The sequence below is a fragment of the Apis dorsata genome, unplaced genomic scaffold, assembly GCF_000469605.1.
Source record: "Apis dorsata unplaced genomic scaffold, Apis dorsata 1.3 scaffold_52, whole genome shotgun sequence".
Lineage (NCBI taxonomy): Eukaryota > Metazoa > Arthropoda > Insecta > Hymenoptera > Apidae > Apis > Apis dorsata.
In genome coordinates this window covers 2,151,552-2,167,479 of record NW_006263353.1, presented here as the reverse complement: position 1 = coordinate 2,167,479, position 15,928 = coordinate 2,151,552, and the positions used below count along the sequence as shown (strand labels likewise).

Below are 15,928 nucleotides of genomic sequence, written 5' to 3'. Positions count from 1 at the left end.
AAAAAAAAAAAAAAAAAAAAAAAAAAAAAAAAAAAAACGGAAAGAAAAGGAAAAAAGAGGAAGAGAAAAAAAAAAGAAGAAGAGAACAAGGATTTAAAGAATTATTAAAGAGGTGATTATTAAAATGTAGATTATATTGTATTATGAATCAATGTGACGGTGCGAGAACATTGTGATCAAGGATGAAACGTGTGTGTTCATGCACCTTTTCGATGTATAGGTGCTAGTTTTGTACATAATTATATTACATCGTATGCGTGATCCTTTTTATTTTATATTTTTCTACGAACCGCGTGAGACTTAAGGAATTTTCTTCTCAAATATATTCTTTGCAATCGTGTGCTTGATTTTCTCATGGATCATTTTCCATTTGTATATTCGTTTTAAGGGAACGATATTGATCTCAATCGACAAGCCACGAAACTTTTCTTCTTTATGACGTTGATTACGAATGATATCTTTCTTTCTCTTTTCTTTTCTTTTCTTTTTTTTTTTTTTTTTTTCACGTCAGATGTTTCAACAATTGTGTATAAATGCCAAGATATATTTATATCTGCGTGACAAAGAGAGGAAAGATTCATTTTTTACTACGTCTAAGGTAATTCGGTTTTCTCCTTGGTCACGATGATCATAAATGGAGCCTGCTCTACATTATTGTACGACAAAGTGAAAGAGTCTTGCCAAATAGCCGCGCCACTGCCTCGACATTTACTTTTGTTTGTGTTTTATTAAGTGAACGAATGGAGATTGAAAATATCAATTTCAACACATTTTCTTCTCTTGAAAAAAAAAAAAAAAAAAAAAAAAAAAAAAAAAAAAAATAAAAATAAAAAAGAAAAAGATAATTGTCGAACAGTGTCGTAGTGTTACGTGTGTCAGGCTCCTCTTTCTTTCTTTTTTCTTATGCAATCGAATATTGCATAATATTGTAAATAGAGAATTAATCGTCAACACACGGAATATCGAAAGAAGAACGATGAAGAGATAAAAGAAACCGTTTATTATACTTAATTTAATTGTAGGACCAAAAAACGTTTGATGATTCGTTACTGTGTAAAGGACACCGTCGTTCGAGTGTAATTTCTAAATGTTTTAATAATAAAAAGCTGCGTAAAAAATCACGGAGCTAAAGGACTACTCTTCGAAATTGAATAAAGGTGATTTTAATCTAATTTTATATTGTTGTGGGTCATCATGGTGAATCGAAATAATATAATTGAAAATAAAATTTTTCAACTACTGTTGGCCCACAATAATCGTTGATTCAAAGATGAAAATTCTTTTGTGAATCATTGATGATCTATTACAATTCCAGTCTTCGAAGATGAAATTTTCTTCATGGATCATTAGTGAACCATAATAGTGAACAAAAATGCAAATTTTTTCATGGATTATCGGTAATCTATGATATGAAATTCATCAAAGGAAAATGAAAATTGGATCACTAGTGAATCGTTTATGAAAATGGACATTTTTTTGTGAGTGTTATTGACGATCTATGATAGTCACCGAAGATTAAAAATGAAAAATTGAAATTGAAAAAAAAAAAAAAGTGAAATTTTCATTCATCAGAAAGTGTGAATGTTAAGTATGAATGTTATAAATTTAATAATACTCCTATTTTATTAGAATTTAATATATTTGTTTTGTAATTTAATTTTTTAATTTAATCCTTAAAATATTTTAAAAAATTTCTGTTTTTCTCAGGATATAGGAATATAGAAAAAAAAAGAAAAAAAAGGGAAAAGAGAAAAAGAAAAGAAGAAAAAAATAGTTCAATTATTTAACGTTTTGAGCACATTCAGATTTTATTTATTTAGTCGTGTGCGATAGTCTTTGACAGGCATATTTTTCATACATAGTAGCTATATCAAAAGACTAGAAACCAGTTTCACTCTTGTTACAATGGATTCTCATGTTCGTTTTTTTTTTTAAACACAGCACTCTCGAATTATCTTGAATATTAATTGATTCTTGTACATATTATTTATTTATATCACGTATCTCGCTTGCATCTTCTTCTTGTTTCACCAAGAAAATACCTTGTTTTTGTAAAATGCTATTCATGACAAAATTTTATCTATTATTACTTCATCATGAATAAGTTAAAAATTAGTAATCAAACAGAAGATTCTTTGGATTTTTTTATGTATTTTTTTTTCTCATCTTTTCCTTCTATGGATATTAATCAAATAACAGAAAAATAGAAAAAAAAAAGAATAAAAGTTAATTTCTGTAAAGATCCGTGTAAAGAAAGAAGAAGAGAAAAAGAGGAATAAAAAAAAAAAAAAAAAGAAAAAAAAGATAGAGAAACAAAATAACATCTTTTAATTCCAAGAATGCGAGATCGCGTGATCATTTTCTGCGTCAGAGACGCAATTTTTGGATTGGCTTGAATGATGCAACGAAATCGTTAATTTAATAGGCATTGATTTACCTTGGTTATCATTCGTTAATGTCGTCGATTGATTCCACGCGTCATCTTGGAAACGAGTGGGATAGAAATACGATGTATCATCGAGAGTCCAAGAGTTTTATACTCTTTTTTTTTTTTTTTTCTTTTTTTTTTTTATAAATTTCCCTCCTTTTTTTTTTTTTTTTTCTTTTTTTTTTTTATAAATTTGCATCATATTTTTCTTTATTTTTCTTCTTCCTTTTTTCATTAATATATAAAAATGCCCATCTTTCGGCTGTATTTTTTTTTTCAAAAATTTCGATATCCATTTTATATTATTTTTCACCAGTTTTATCCATCGGATTATCCTAATTAACGTATCGAGATGTAATACAAAAAAGATTGTCAAAATTGAATCCGTGCAACCATCGCTGACATTATTCTTTCAATTTCTCTTTCCTTTTTCTTCTCTTTCTTCTTCTCCTCCACGGTAAAATTCGACAAAGGTCGCCTAACTTATCGCCAGTCTAACTAACTAGCCATTGACTATTCGTCTAACGTGTTTTCTAAAGACTCGACGACAGTCTTGGGATTAAAATCTGCAAAATCTTTCAGCCTTCGATTCGGTGACCCTTAAATGTATCTTCGTTTATTCATTATTAACAAACGTTTGATTTCACTTTCTTGACTTTTGATTTTCTAGGCAGATGGACAGCAATCACAGTAGATAAATCACACCTTGTATCATTTCATTATCGATTCATTCCAAGCTGCAACTCGGAAGCTTTCCCCTCTTCACTGTACAGTCATTGTACTTCCCATGAATTTACATCCTTTGAAATCTTCCTGATGAATCTCACAGTACAGGTAATCTTTCTTTCCAATCCACTTTGATCTTTACTAGTTACAACCTTATAAGTTAGCTAACCAGTAGGCAATAACATATTTGCATCAGATGCTAATCACACAAATTTCTCCATGAGATCTCTCATCTTCCTTTTCATCATTCAGGTATGCTCTCAAGAGTGGTGGACGTAAGCCGTCAAATGAGCAAACACAATTTATTTCGACTCTTCCTGTCAGGGATCAGGGCCTTGGATTTGGCAGCGTCCTCTGGAGCGTTTCTCGTGTAAAGCGGCCTGCTAAGTTTGTGTCTTACATCTTTGCCTAGAGTAGGACCACCTTTCCTTAGAGAGATAAGTCTGCTCAACGCGGACTTCTCAGGGACTTCCTTTTTGTCCACGCAGTTCAAGGTTGTGACGGTGAATTCGATGTCTTTGGGTTCATAGGAGATGAATTCTTCGACTGGTTCGTCGATGGTGTCACGATCTATCCAGGTCAGACCCATTTCGACTTTTTCAGCTAGATCTTGCCAGTGTTGTCTGTTCTCCATGGTGCCCTCGTAGAGTGGCATGATCCATGGGAAGGTGTCGGAGAGAACTTTGTAGAGAGGCAGACATATGACGTCGATGAAACCGACTTGCATTTGAGGAAGTTCGTCCTTCCTTTCGCGATCCATCATGGCCACTGGTTGTTGGTTCAGTTGGAGACGTTCCAGATCACCCTGGTCGAAGAATTCGTCGGCGACTAGCTTGGCCACCCTGTGTTGTACCTCCCAGGGTTTTGCTATGGCGCTCACGTCGCAGGCCGTCATCATCATTCCGCATAATACTGGAAGAAAAGAAAATTTTTGGAAAAGATTCGAATTTTTATTTAGGTTATTTTTAAAGGTAAAGTTAAATATTTTCTTAACATTAATGAGTCATTAATGTCTCAGAGATATTGGTCAATTATTTGATCAAGAATTGATTTTATTATTGGTATAGGAAAATGGTTGTGGAAGTAAAATTTATTTAATATAAATTCAACAAACACAAGTATCAGATTTATATTAATAGATAGATATATATATATATATCAATTATTAGATTTAATAGTGAGATAAGTTATTTATTAGATTTAGTTTAACTGTGAATGTAGAAAAATAATTAAATGTAGACAGCTATTATATTTAATATGAAATAAAGACAGAATTAGGTTGAAATTTAATTAGATGTAAGATATAGAATAATATGAAAATTTCTTGTATTTATCTTATAGGTGATCATTTATCTTTTAAATTTATAGCTTTTTTTTATATTGACCAATATTAACATTTTAAATTTATTACAGATATAGATATTCCTTCTACTTTTTTCTAGCTTTTATAGTAATTATACATAATTATTTAATCTTACGTTCTTTCTTCTCTTCACTCTGCCAATCGAACTCGCCCTCATCAATCAGTTCCATGAACTTGTTCTTCTTTTTGAAATAAACCGCCAAATCTGTGGAAAGTATAGCACTCTCGACCACCTTCATCACTCTTCTATAGTCCTCCATAGACAAACTCTGGAAGATGTTATTACTATCCGAATTCAGGATCATGACACACTGATCAAAATGATGATGTTCCATAGTGCTGGTCGAATAAAGAATGGCCAATGGTGATTCTGTTTTCATTTGAAACGCGTTATTGGTTCCTCGATGATCTAAATCATGGCACAAACAGGCGACCAAGAGTCCAAGAATTTCAAGATCGGTCATGAACTGCTCCATCTTGCCGGTTTTAAGCATGGCGAACATGGTCTGCGCAACGTTCAATGCGTGTCTCCAATTATGGTACTTGACTGGCCTAAAAATAGGATAACATTTTCATGGTACAGAGCATTTTAAAATATAGACGTATAAAATTTATTTTTTACTCTTTTCTAAATTTTTTATTAGGATAAACATAAAATAAATTTACTGTGACAATTAATTATTTTTTAAAAATTAGAAAAGACACAAGAGAAGTGATTAAATTATTATATTTTTCAAAACTTAAGATTTTTCTTCGCTATTATGAATTATTGTAATAAGAATTTGTTGACAATATTATTTAAAAAATAATTAATAAAAAATTAACAGAATAAAAATTTTGTTATGATATAAAACAAGTACTTAGAATAGTACCAAATAGTATATAATAATTTTTAAACATGAATTTCATGGTTTCACAATTTTTCAAAGCACAACTTTTCTTTTATATCTTCATAAAACAAAATTTTTTTTTACCAAATATATTTGTATTTCTATATTTTAAGTTATTTTTTATATATTAATTTATATTAGTTTATTCTATAACAGAATAAAGATTTTGTTATGATATAAAACAAGTACTTAGAATAGTACCAAATAGTAATAATTTTTAAACATGAATTTCATGGTTTCACAATTTTTCAAAGCACAACTTTTCTTTTATATCTTCATAAAACAAAATTTTTTTTTACCAAATATATGTATTTCTATATTTTAAGTTACTTTTTGTATATTAATTTATATTAGTTTATTCTAATTTAAATTAATAATGCATTAGATTAATTGTTACATGGCTTTTTTTTACATACTATATAAGGAAAGCTAGATGTATCTGTTTTTGAGACATATCTATTTTCAGTGTATATTTCTCACCTATAATTCTTCTTTACACTGAGAATCCACCTGCATAGGACTTCATAAGGGATATGAAATTTTTGTATCAGATCGCACTGTTTGAACATTCTAATGGTAGCTCTACAAGTGTCCTCATCGGTCAAATCGAAGTCGATAAATGTGAAACTGTACAGATTGTAGGATTCCGCGGATGGTATCGGTTCTGAGGTTAATTTTAACGTATCGTCGTTGCTTGCCGTCGCGTGATAGCTCAGACATTCGAGAGCAACCTTTTGTTTGGCCATCAGCTTGCATGCTGACTCGTACATTTGGGTATTATGAATACCAAGGCCGCAAAAAATGGCGAAAGCTTCGAAAATCGATACGTCGGAATCCGTGAATGATGTTCCATTATCCTGTTGAATGATTCGCACGTGTTAGATGTGTATCAGTATATTAATAATTATTCTGTGTATTATCGAGTTTTGAAATATCAAAGGGCTCTGTTCTGGATAATCCAGTTTCTAATGAGAACATTTTTGAAATTTTTAATATTGTAGGTAGGTTTCTTTTGGTTCTTATATCATCTTAATTAATCATCAAAATTAATAAATTAATGTAATGTAGAATTTTAAGGTTTTGAATATTAAAATGATCTATTTTGGATTATATTCTTCAAATTATTGTGTATAATATTTGTGATTTTATATTATGGAAAATGAATTACTATGACGAATATCAAAATTTAATTGATAAAATAGAATATAATTAATCTAAAAATCTTGAATTTTTGGGATATTGAACATGTTTTTATCATAAGAAGTAAATCTTAACCTTGTTGATTAATTGAGCGACACCGATCACGTTTCTCTGTCCATTAACTATAGGCATGCAGAGAATGCTCTTGATAGGGTCGCTTCCGGCCTGAACGACGTCCTTCTTCAGCCACGTGGTCACGTCACCTATGTTCAAAATTTGACCCGTAGCTGCGACGTACCTCGCAATTTGGCTCAATGGATTTGATAAATCACTTGCACTAGGTCTGTACACTTTGGCTTTCTGTGTTTCGTTGTCCATCTCGAAGATCGTGGTGAATTTATTTCCATCGTTCGTCGCCTGGGAAATATTCATACAAAATAGGCGGATTTCGATGTAAAATGAAAAAATTAAAAATCATATTATTATAGGAAATTAAAATTTAAGATGTCAATAAAATTCTTTTTTGTGAACTTAAATTCTACTTATATATAGTAAAACTCTGTTTATACGAATTCCATTTATATAGGGAGAAAAATTTTAATAATTAATATATAAGTATATAAAATAATCAATTAATTAATTCATTAATATTCTAAAACTAAATAAATTTATTATTAATACTTAAATTAAAAATTACTTTATTAAGCTATTAGTAAAATTATTTTTTGTAATATTGTTTTCAAAAATTGTAATACTTGATTATAGGTTTAAAGAAAATATTTCTTTCTTCACAGAATTTATAATAGAGAGAATTAAATAAACTCAAATTATATAAACCTATTTATAACTTCATATAAACAGAATTCAATTTTCTATACTCATTTTTGTAGTTAAGATATTTCTAATTCAATATTGGCATGTAGGATTATGTATATGTATAGTAATCAATTTGATTTTTTCAGAAATGTACTTACATGCTGTTGGAAAATATCCTCCATCTCGATGTTGTTACTCTGAGCCGCCAGGAAAGAAGAAAAAGATCATCAGACTTACGAACTTGAGCAACACGTGCCGGTGTCACTCACCTCTCTCCTCGAAAGCGGTTTCCGGCTCTCTTGCATCGATTTTCCCGGCCGTTCGACGATTTTTTCGAGGTGTCCCTGAAATGAAACTTAGAATCTCTTATTACGTCCCTCGCCGACCCTTCGAAGGGCTCGAGAAATCCTCCACAGCTTTATTATTCTATTGCTATTTAACACCAGTTTAAGTACAGATCAAATTAGAAACACTGATAAATTTCTTCTTTAATTTTAGTTGTTATCTGAGATTGTTGATCGAAATGAACTTACTGCCTCGCCGCAGTCAAGATCCAGAAGATACACGGCGCATCTTTCGCATTTTAGAAGTTCCTTCGCTTCAGTCATGATCTTCGTGACCAGACACTCGAGATTGTTCTGCTCTTCGAATATGTTTCTGGCTAAGTTTAGAAGAATCTGGTTCCTGCGATATTCTTGCACGGAGAGCTCGAATAATTGCGCATTTTGTATCCCAATCCCGCAAAATGTTAAGTACCTGGAATTAGTTTTATATATATTTTTTTGATTTTTCCACTTCTAATTCCTAATTTACAATAGATTTCTTTAAGTTTATAATCTTTGATATATAGATTCTATTTATAAACTATGATAGAAAATGTTTACCGTTCTTCAAATGGTTAGTTGTCTACTAACCTCTGGAACACCTCGACGTCTCTATCAGTAAACTCATTGCTACCATTAGTCTTATTTATAATTTGAGCAACTCCAATCACGTCTCCTTCGTAATTACATATAGGCATGGATAAAATTAACGTAGTTTTGTAGCCAGTTCTCATGTCAATAGAGCTATTGAACCTTGGATCCTAAAAAAAAAAAAAAAGAAACATTCAAATATCCACTTATTTCATCTCTTTCATAATTTTATCTATTTTTATTGGTCCAAAATTAATAAATTGAGCCAATCTAATAGTTTATATTTATTGGTTAACAAATCAATTAATTTTGGACAAATAAACCCAGTGTCTTTTATTTTTTAATTTGTTTTTTCAAATACCTTGTATGCATCTTTGATGTTGATAATTTCTTTAGTTTGAGCCACGTAGCCAGCTATTCCAACTCCAAAAGGAATCTTGATCTCTTCGTTCTTTGCTTTTTGAATGGCTTCCTCCAATTCAGTGTCTTGTGTAACATCGAACAATTTTGCAACCAAATATCTATCTTCCAAAGGTCCTTTAGCCAAAAAAAGGCTTCCACGATCGGCGTGTGTAAGCAGGCCGACGTTTACCAAAATTTTGTGACAGAGAACATTGATATCCAATTCATTTGCCACGTCTCTGATCAACTCCATGAACAAATCACTTTCATCCAACCTGTTGAGCTCTTCTCTTCGTCCCACCAACGAGGTATACATCCTAGAATATATAGAATGATCATTTTTTGAGATATATTCAGATATATAATTTTTCATTTCAAAATTTGTTATTCATTTTTATTCATTTTCCAGTTAATTTGATTTTAATTTTTTTTTTTTTTTATAAATACTGACGTGATGTCGATATATGTATTTTAAATTTCAAAAATATATTCCATTTAATTATTTTTTGCTTATACTATATGATCGTATATAAAATATAAACTAATTTATTGGAAATAAATTATTTTTTTATTTTTTTTTAATGCTTAAAGAATTATTATATCAGAACATATCATGTGTAATTATTTCAACAATTTATAGAAATATCAGTGTGCATAAATATCAGATTTTAATGAAAAATAAAAAAAATATTAAATAAAAAGAAAAATAATTCCTCAATACATAACAATATATATTTGTATATAGATTTTCTTCAGCAACTTAAAAATTCATAGATAGAAGAAATAGCTTTATTCTTCTTAACAATATTCACTCAAAATTTAGAAAAAATATTTATCTTGATGTCAGGTCATTAATTGAAAATTTACTTCTTGTCAATTAAATTATAATCAAATGAACAAAATATCGTTGTTTATCTTTATAAAATATTTATAGTCCATGTGAATACATTTTACCAAGATTTTTAAAAGTAATTTACCTGCTGGGACTTTTACTGCGCTTGGCTGGTGAACTGGAAGCCAGCCAGCTTTGGAACAGATCAGATGTCACGCTGTTACGTTTGCTTCTGCTCAGGAGATTCTCCTCCTGATGTATATTTTTCAACGGTGATTTCGCTTGAACCACGGCCATACCTTGAAGCCTTTGACGAAGGTCGAGGCTCGCGTTTTCACGGAACCAGACCTCTGCAGCGTCTGGATGCGCTTCGAGATATCTTTTTCCAAAAATTGTGATTGATAGAGGATAACAATGTTGTTTATTAAGCAAGGAATTGAAATTATTTCATATGTCTGATCGTTGTTCAAGCCTGTTCTTTTTTTTTCATGTGAAAAATTGTACATATCAAAATAAGGGGATCTTGTTTAATATAATTTTAATTTTGAAAAATTAAAATTGTATTTGTTGATATTTCTTTTGTCCGGGATTATATAATGTTATTTTTTAAGTAACTTTTTCTTTTTGAGAATATTTGTATATTGCTTGACATTTTTATAGCCAATATATTTCTATTTGTATATAAATTGAAAAAAAAGAAACTATTTTTTTATACTAAGAACATTTGAATATGTTTTCCAACTTTTAAAATATTACAGCTTGTAGTGACTGCAAACTTGTTTCATGCTTCATCCTTAAAATATTTAATATATTTAAAATATTTCTAACTTTTAAAATAATTCTCATCAAATCTATGTAAATCTATGTAACAAGGATTATGTAGACACGCAAAAACTATTACAATTACTATTTTTTACATAACATGATCATATTAAAAAATTATATTTCAAACAATTATTTAAGGCATGTACAATAAAAGACCAAATAAGGATACAATAATTGATGATTGATTTAATTTTAATATTAGTAGTAACAAGAAATTACAGAAGAAGAATAAAATATTTTTATTTACCTTCCAACTTTTTCCATAGTGAGTCCATCATCCTCGTCGTACTCGTGTATGGTATCCTGACAAGTGATCCTCTTGCTTCTACATAACTTCACTATTTCACTGTCCTTCGTGTCAGTCTTGATGCTGATGCTTAAAGGTAATTTTGATTCTTCTTGCGTTTTCGTTTTGCCAGGATTCGTGTACGGAACGACGAGTTCCGGTTCCTCTGGATTCGGTGAGCGCACCAGCTGGCACTCACTTCGCTCTACCGTCTTCGAGGACATTGGTTTCGTTGAAATTTTCATCGTCTCGAGCCTCTTTATATTATCGTTCCGGTTCACCTGTGTTTTTATAATTTTTTTATATATATTTTTTCTATTTCTTTCAATTTATTCACTGCTAATCAATTAATATTATTATTATGCTTTATATGTTTATCCTCATTTTGACTCCTTTATTTTTTTCATTGTTTTAGATACAAAACTGATGTTTGGCAATCGAGTTAACAAATGTAAATATATATTTTTTCATTATTAAATAATATAATTATATATCATAATTTCTTCTACCCAGATCTTTTTCACGTCCCTGACACAGTACAGTAATGAAATGAAAGTCAAAAGTGAGCATATATCTTGAAGGCAAGTAATTTACTTGGTAAATCTTATATTTGTACATTGATGTTAATATATTATATTATAAGAGGGTTGATTGTAGAGATCAAAACAAAAAAAGTTGATATACAAAAATCTCATTTGAGATGAAATAAGATAAAATAGGATTATTCTTCCTCTGTCACATTCTCTTATTTCATTTCAAATTTAAATTACGTTTTTTAATTTAATAATCCTCGTCTGACATTTTAATCTTATCTTTTGCATTTTGTTTCGACAACAATCCACAATTCTCTAGCTGTATCTCACTAACCCTCCACATGAATATAGATTAACATTGAGAAAAAAAAAATCATTATTATTATTTTTCAATATAAAAACTTAAAAAGTTCACTTTCCATATTTCTCATTAATAAATTATTTTACATTTTATTCAACAATCAATATCTCGCTTCTTAACGAATTACCAACAGATTGATAATTCCAATAATTAAAAAAATCGTAATGTCTCCTTCGTCCCTCGTATTTATTTCCCTTTCTTTCCGTTTCTTTTCTTTTCTTCTTTTTTTTTTTTTTAGAGGGATTATCGTACCTCCGTGCGTTTCACCCCCGGCAGCTCTTCGTCCACTTCGTCTTCAGACTCCATATCATCTTACGTCTGAATTAATTAACATTGAGCACGACGGTGTGCAAGTTGCTCTAACACGCGGTGCCCTCGGGAGAACGAGGTGAGAGGACACTTCGCATTGTGACCCCTTCGCTTTTGTTAAAACTTTACGGGCTCTCGAGTCCAAAATACACGGAGAGCCTTTCTCGCCGATTCTCTGCGCACACTGACAACAGAAATCAACCTTTCACCGTTTCTGTATTCGTGAAATTGGCTTGTGAAATTCACGAAGGGGAGGGAGAGAGAGAGAGGAAAGGCGATTATAAACGGTGATCAACCATTTTTTTTTTTTGCTAGAGAAAAGTTTATTTAGAAAGACTTGTTGCTGTTTGAAAGAATTTCTTTCTCTTTAACGTGTGAATTTCAATTCATTTCAAGTGAATTTCGTCGGGGAGAGAAAAAAATAGTCGTGATTTTGCAAAGTATCTTTTTAATAGACTTGTTGTCATCCAAAGGAGAAATATTTCTTTTTTTTACAATCAAGCACATGCAACTCTTCAGTAGTTTTTTTTTTCAATTTCAATGAAACTCATGAAATTTATGGAGAGAGGGAAAGTGATTGTAAATTAGCTGTATAATTATTGTATTGTCTCTTTGAAACGAGGGTGAAGAGAATACTATTAAACATGAAATATTTTTGTACACAATTTTATCGACAGAGTATCTTTCCATGTGTTATAATTAGATGGATGTAAATCATGTTAATCGTTCAATTTAGATTTAAAATAATTTAATTAAAAAATCAACTCACTGTCGCGTTTACACATTACGATCAATGTAATAAGATCAATCAATTTATCCAACTGCACGACTATTAATATTATATATTAATTCAACGAGTAAAATACGAATCGTTACAATTTAATTTAAAATTTTCCAAGAAACAAAATTATTTATCATTTATTTTTTCTTTCCAAAGGGTTTCATTCCTTTCGACGAAAAGTTGAATGTTCACCCCCCTGTGTCTCCTCCTCCCCCCTCTTACTCACTGCAAGAATATTTCATCTCGCGTCTTGTGTAACTCGCAACCCCCTCCCTCCATTCTTCTCCCCAGGGATCGAAGAGAAGTACTCCCACGGGAAATCCATCCGTCTAAATCCGTTGAATTATGAAATTGCGCGATCTCGATATTCAACAACGTTTGTTTTACCCGAAAATAACCGGGTTGCAACGAAGCGGCGATCCGTTAAATCGACGTCCACTTTGGCCCACTACCCTTTTCCAATTAATCCCCCCGATCAACCGTGAAAGCAACGCGGTTGCCCCACCAGAATAGAATCCCTCTTCCCTTTCATTTTTTTAACTTTCCAATTCCAACTACGACTTACCGATACCCAACGATTCCTCGAAGAAACTTAATTTTTTTTCTTTCTCAGTCAAACGATTCGATTTCAAATTTTTTTGCCTTCTCTAACTATAGTCGAAATATTCGATTCTTTCCTTTCTCTCTCTCTCTTTCTCGCGTGTCATAGATAGATTGGTGCGTGTGAAATTTTCTCATCATTTTACTTCGCTTGTTTCGTCGTTGGAGAACGAGGGAAATCAATTCTCTGGCCAGAATAAAGAGGGGATTTTTTTTTAATTATTAAAAAAAATCACATTTTGAACGAAAATTTCTTTCGTTGGAAGAAGGGCCACGTGCGCGTTTGGGGAGGAAACGATACATTTCGCATGCACCAACCTAATGTTGTATTATGGAAGAGGGCACGCTGACTCGCTCTTCGACCGAGTTCGTCCTCTTCAATGGCGTCCTTTAAATGCGCACCGTAGCTTTTGCTGCATCCCTGGATCTCCACTCGACCGAGAGTTAATCGTTTGTGCATCCACCCATCCACTATCCTTAATAATAACTTGTCGAAGAATCAGCCGCAACGCATCTTCCAAAGTCTCTCAAAGTTATTCGGTTCTCGCGATATTCACGGGATATCGATATGTCCAACAGCGGAGAACAGTGGATTTTTTTATTTTTAATTCGAGGAGAGGGGGAAAAAACTCCCTCCTTGCTCCGTTTATTTATTTATCTTTTTTATTAGAAAGGGGAAAATTTTCAAAATTTCATTAATTTTTATCTTTTAATCTTTTCCAGGTGGAGGGTACAGTTTTTGGATTTAGACCAATGGAAATATTTTCGACAAATGAACGATCAAATTACAAGAAAACTCTCTACTTTAATCTCTGAGTTTCGTAACTTCGTAATTTCCCCAACACGTCCCCCTCCCCCCACGCGAATATTCAAATTAAAATTTTCTTTCTAACGTTTCCCAAATCGTCTCGTTGTAATATCTACTTCCCATGTAGTTTTGCCTTCGAATATATAGCTCGAACCTCGTGGTCGGTGAAACGCTAGCCAACCTTCCCCTCGAACGTATTGAAACTTAAGTAGAGAGTATCGTGTTTGGTCAGACTTTGATCGACCGCCGTCTCAATAAAAGTGGTCGGGTCGTGGCTCGATAAAATCTTGGTCTCTTGGTCTCTAATGGATTACACGTCTCTAAAAATGCGTCTTAAAAACGTTCAAACATCTTTCTTTTCCAAATTGATGGAAAGTTGGACAACGAGATAGGAAAAGTCGTTTCTTCAGTCGATCGACAGTTGCTTTTAGAACTCGATGAAACTCGAGGAAACCCGAGTTCGAATCATTTATTATTTTTAATCTCAATTTAAATTCGTCCTCTTCCCTAATTCTTTAACACGTTCTTAAATACTTCTCGATCATTCCTCTTCTTTCTCTCTCGCAACACCACTTTCCCTTTCACTTCAAAAATTTCACAGAGAACACATCCACGTCCCCCTTCAAAATCAATCTTATCTCTCCTCCTTAAAACTCTACCTAATTTTCGTTAATCTTTCTTCCGAATCACGATCGACCGATTCGCAAAACGATTCGAGATCGAGAAAAAAAAAAAGAAGAAGAAAAAAAAAGAAATGAAAATCAAGCTCGATCAGACCTCCGCTTGGCTATCCTTCCGTTATAAGAATCGAGCTGATCGCACAGCCTTCGAATCGATCTCGAGGCGGTCCTCGTTCCACCGTGCACGCTGCTCGTCCTGCTGCTCCTCATGATCCCGCCGCCGGTGCTCCCGGAACAGTGCCACCAGCCCGACACTAAGCTCGTCCAATGCGACAATCTATCCAAGCCACGCTCCCTCTCACCGTCCTCCCTTTCATCCAACTAACTTCACCAATTAACTTCTCACCCGATTTAAAAACATCGCTCCACGCGATAATTTATTTATCCATTCATATATATGTATATATATATATATGTATCGAATCCTGGATATAAAAAAGCCGCGCACAAGTCGCGTCCGTCTATTTATATTGCTTGACAAGCACGGTTAAAATCGAACCAAGAAATCGACCTCCTCCTCTTTCCTCAATTCTCGATAATCGAAATAGCCGAGTCGGTTAACGCATAGGTTAAAAGAGGTTACACGGGAAGAGGTTGCACCGTCGTCGGTCAACCTGCTCCATCCGTTCCCGATCTTATCCATTGGCGATAACTCGATAAAAACTCCAAGTTTTTCACTCGAATGTTTAAAAATTATATTATTTTATGCCAATATATTAGGATACGTCCCGATCTTCCGCGAGAACGCGTGCTACAACGCGAATACAGCGAGCGAACGACGAATCGGGATTGGCTGGCTGTTTGTCACGCACATGTCGATAGTACGTACGTACGTACGTACGATTGGATGACAAAAGGAGGCGAGGAGGTACGGAGCGCGGGGAAGGCGACTGGACCGTTCGAAAGCTCCGAGCTTACTGAAGCCAGCCTGGTGAGACACGGGTCTCGCTCGTGTTCGTGGTTACGTGCGCGTATGTGTGTGTGTGTATATATGTGTGCGAGCCGTGGCGCGCTTGTGCGCCGCTGGAACGCGGAAACTGGTGCGCCAGGCCCTCCTCCCTCTCCCCTCCCTTCGATCTTCTTCCATCGTGTGCAAGTCTCTGTCTCTCCGTGACGAGTCGGCATTTCTCTCGCCCCTTTGCTCTGCCAACGTACACGTGCAACGCTTGTGTGTGCGCGTGTACGTGTACGTGTACGTGCCGTACATACACGCTCGTTCGTGGATCGTCTTTTC

At 33.1% G+C, this 15,928-nt stretch overlaps 1 protein-coding gene across 2 annotated transcripts; it reads right to left on the bottom strand.

Moving 5' to 3' along the window:
• Nucleotides 1–3,392: 3,392 nt before the first annotated feature.
• Nucleotides 3,393–15,333, bottom strand: LOC102675983 (cGMP-specific 3',5'-cyclic phosphodiesterase). 2 transcript variants are annotated; one of them, XM_006609239.2, is made up of 13 exons: nucleotides 14,792–15,333; nucleotides 11,768–12,009; nucleotides 10,584–10,905; nucleotides 9,657–9,890; nucleotides 8,639–8,996; nucleotides 8,278–8,447; nucleotides 7,897–8,119; nucleotides 7,633–7,707; nucleotides 7,522–7,560; nucleotides 6,683–6,964; nucleotides 5,888–6,264; nucleotides 4,633–5,069; nucleotides 3,393–4,066 (listed from the first exon to the last, which is right to left on the bottom strand). In XM_006609239.2, exons 2-13 carry the CDS (start codon nucleotides 11,820–11,822, stop codon nucleotides 3,438–3,440), a joined length of 3,201 nt encoding a protein of 1,066 aa, XP_006609302.1. In that variant the 5' UTR covers nucleotides 11,823–12,009; nucleotides 14,792–15,333; the 3' UTR covers nucleotides 3,393–3,437. The 2 variants fall into 2 exon arrangements, with proteins under 2 accessions (XP_006609302.1, XP_006609303.1); XM_006609240.2 differs by lacking the exon at nucleotides 11,768–12,009 and having other exon boundaries at nucleotides 10,584–10,903; nucleotides 14,792–15,331.
• Between the last annotated feature and the right edge of the window lie 595 nt (nucleotides 15,334–15,928).

Bases quoted from the DNA above. Each gene is read 5' to 3' on its own strand.
- LOC102675983 (XM_006609239.2), bottom strand. From the start codon at position 11,822: ATGGAGTCTGAAGACGAAGTGGACGAAGAGCTGCCGGGGGTGAAACGC. The intron at 8,997-9,656 runs GTAAATTACTTT...TATATATTCTAG, and splicing joins CGCAGTAAAAGTCCCAGCAG to GATGTATACCTCGTTGGTGG. The intron at 6,965-7,521 runs GTAAGTACATTT...AATATTTCCCAG, and splicing joins AGGATATTTTCCAACAGCAT to GCGACGAACGATGGAAATAA.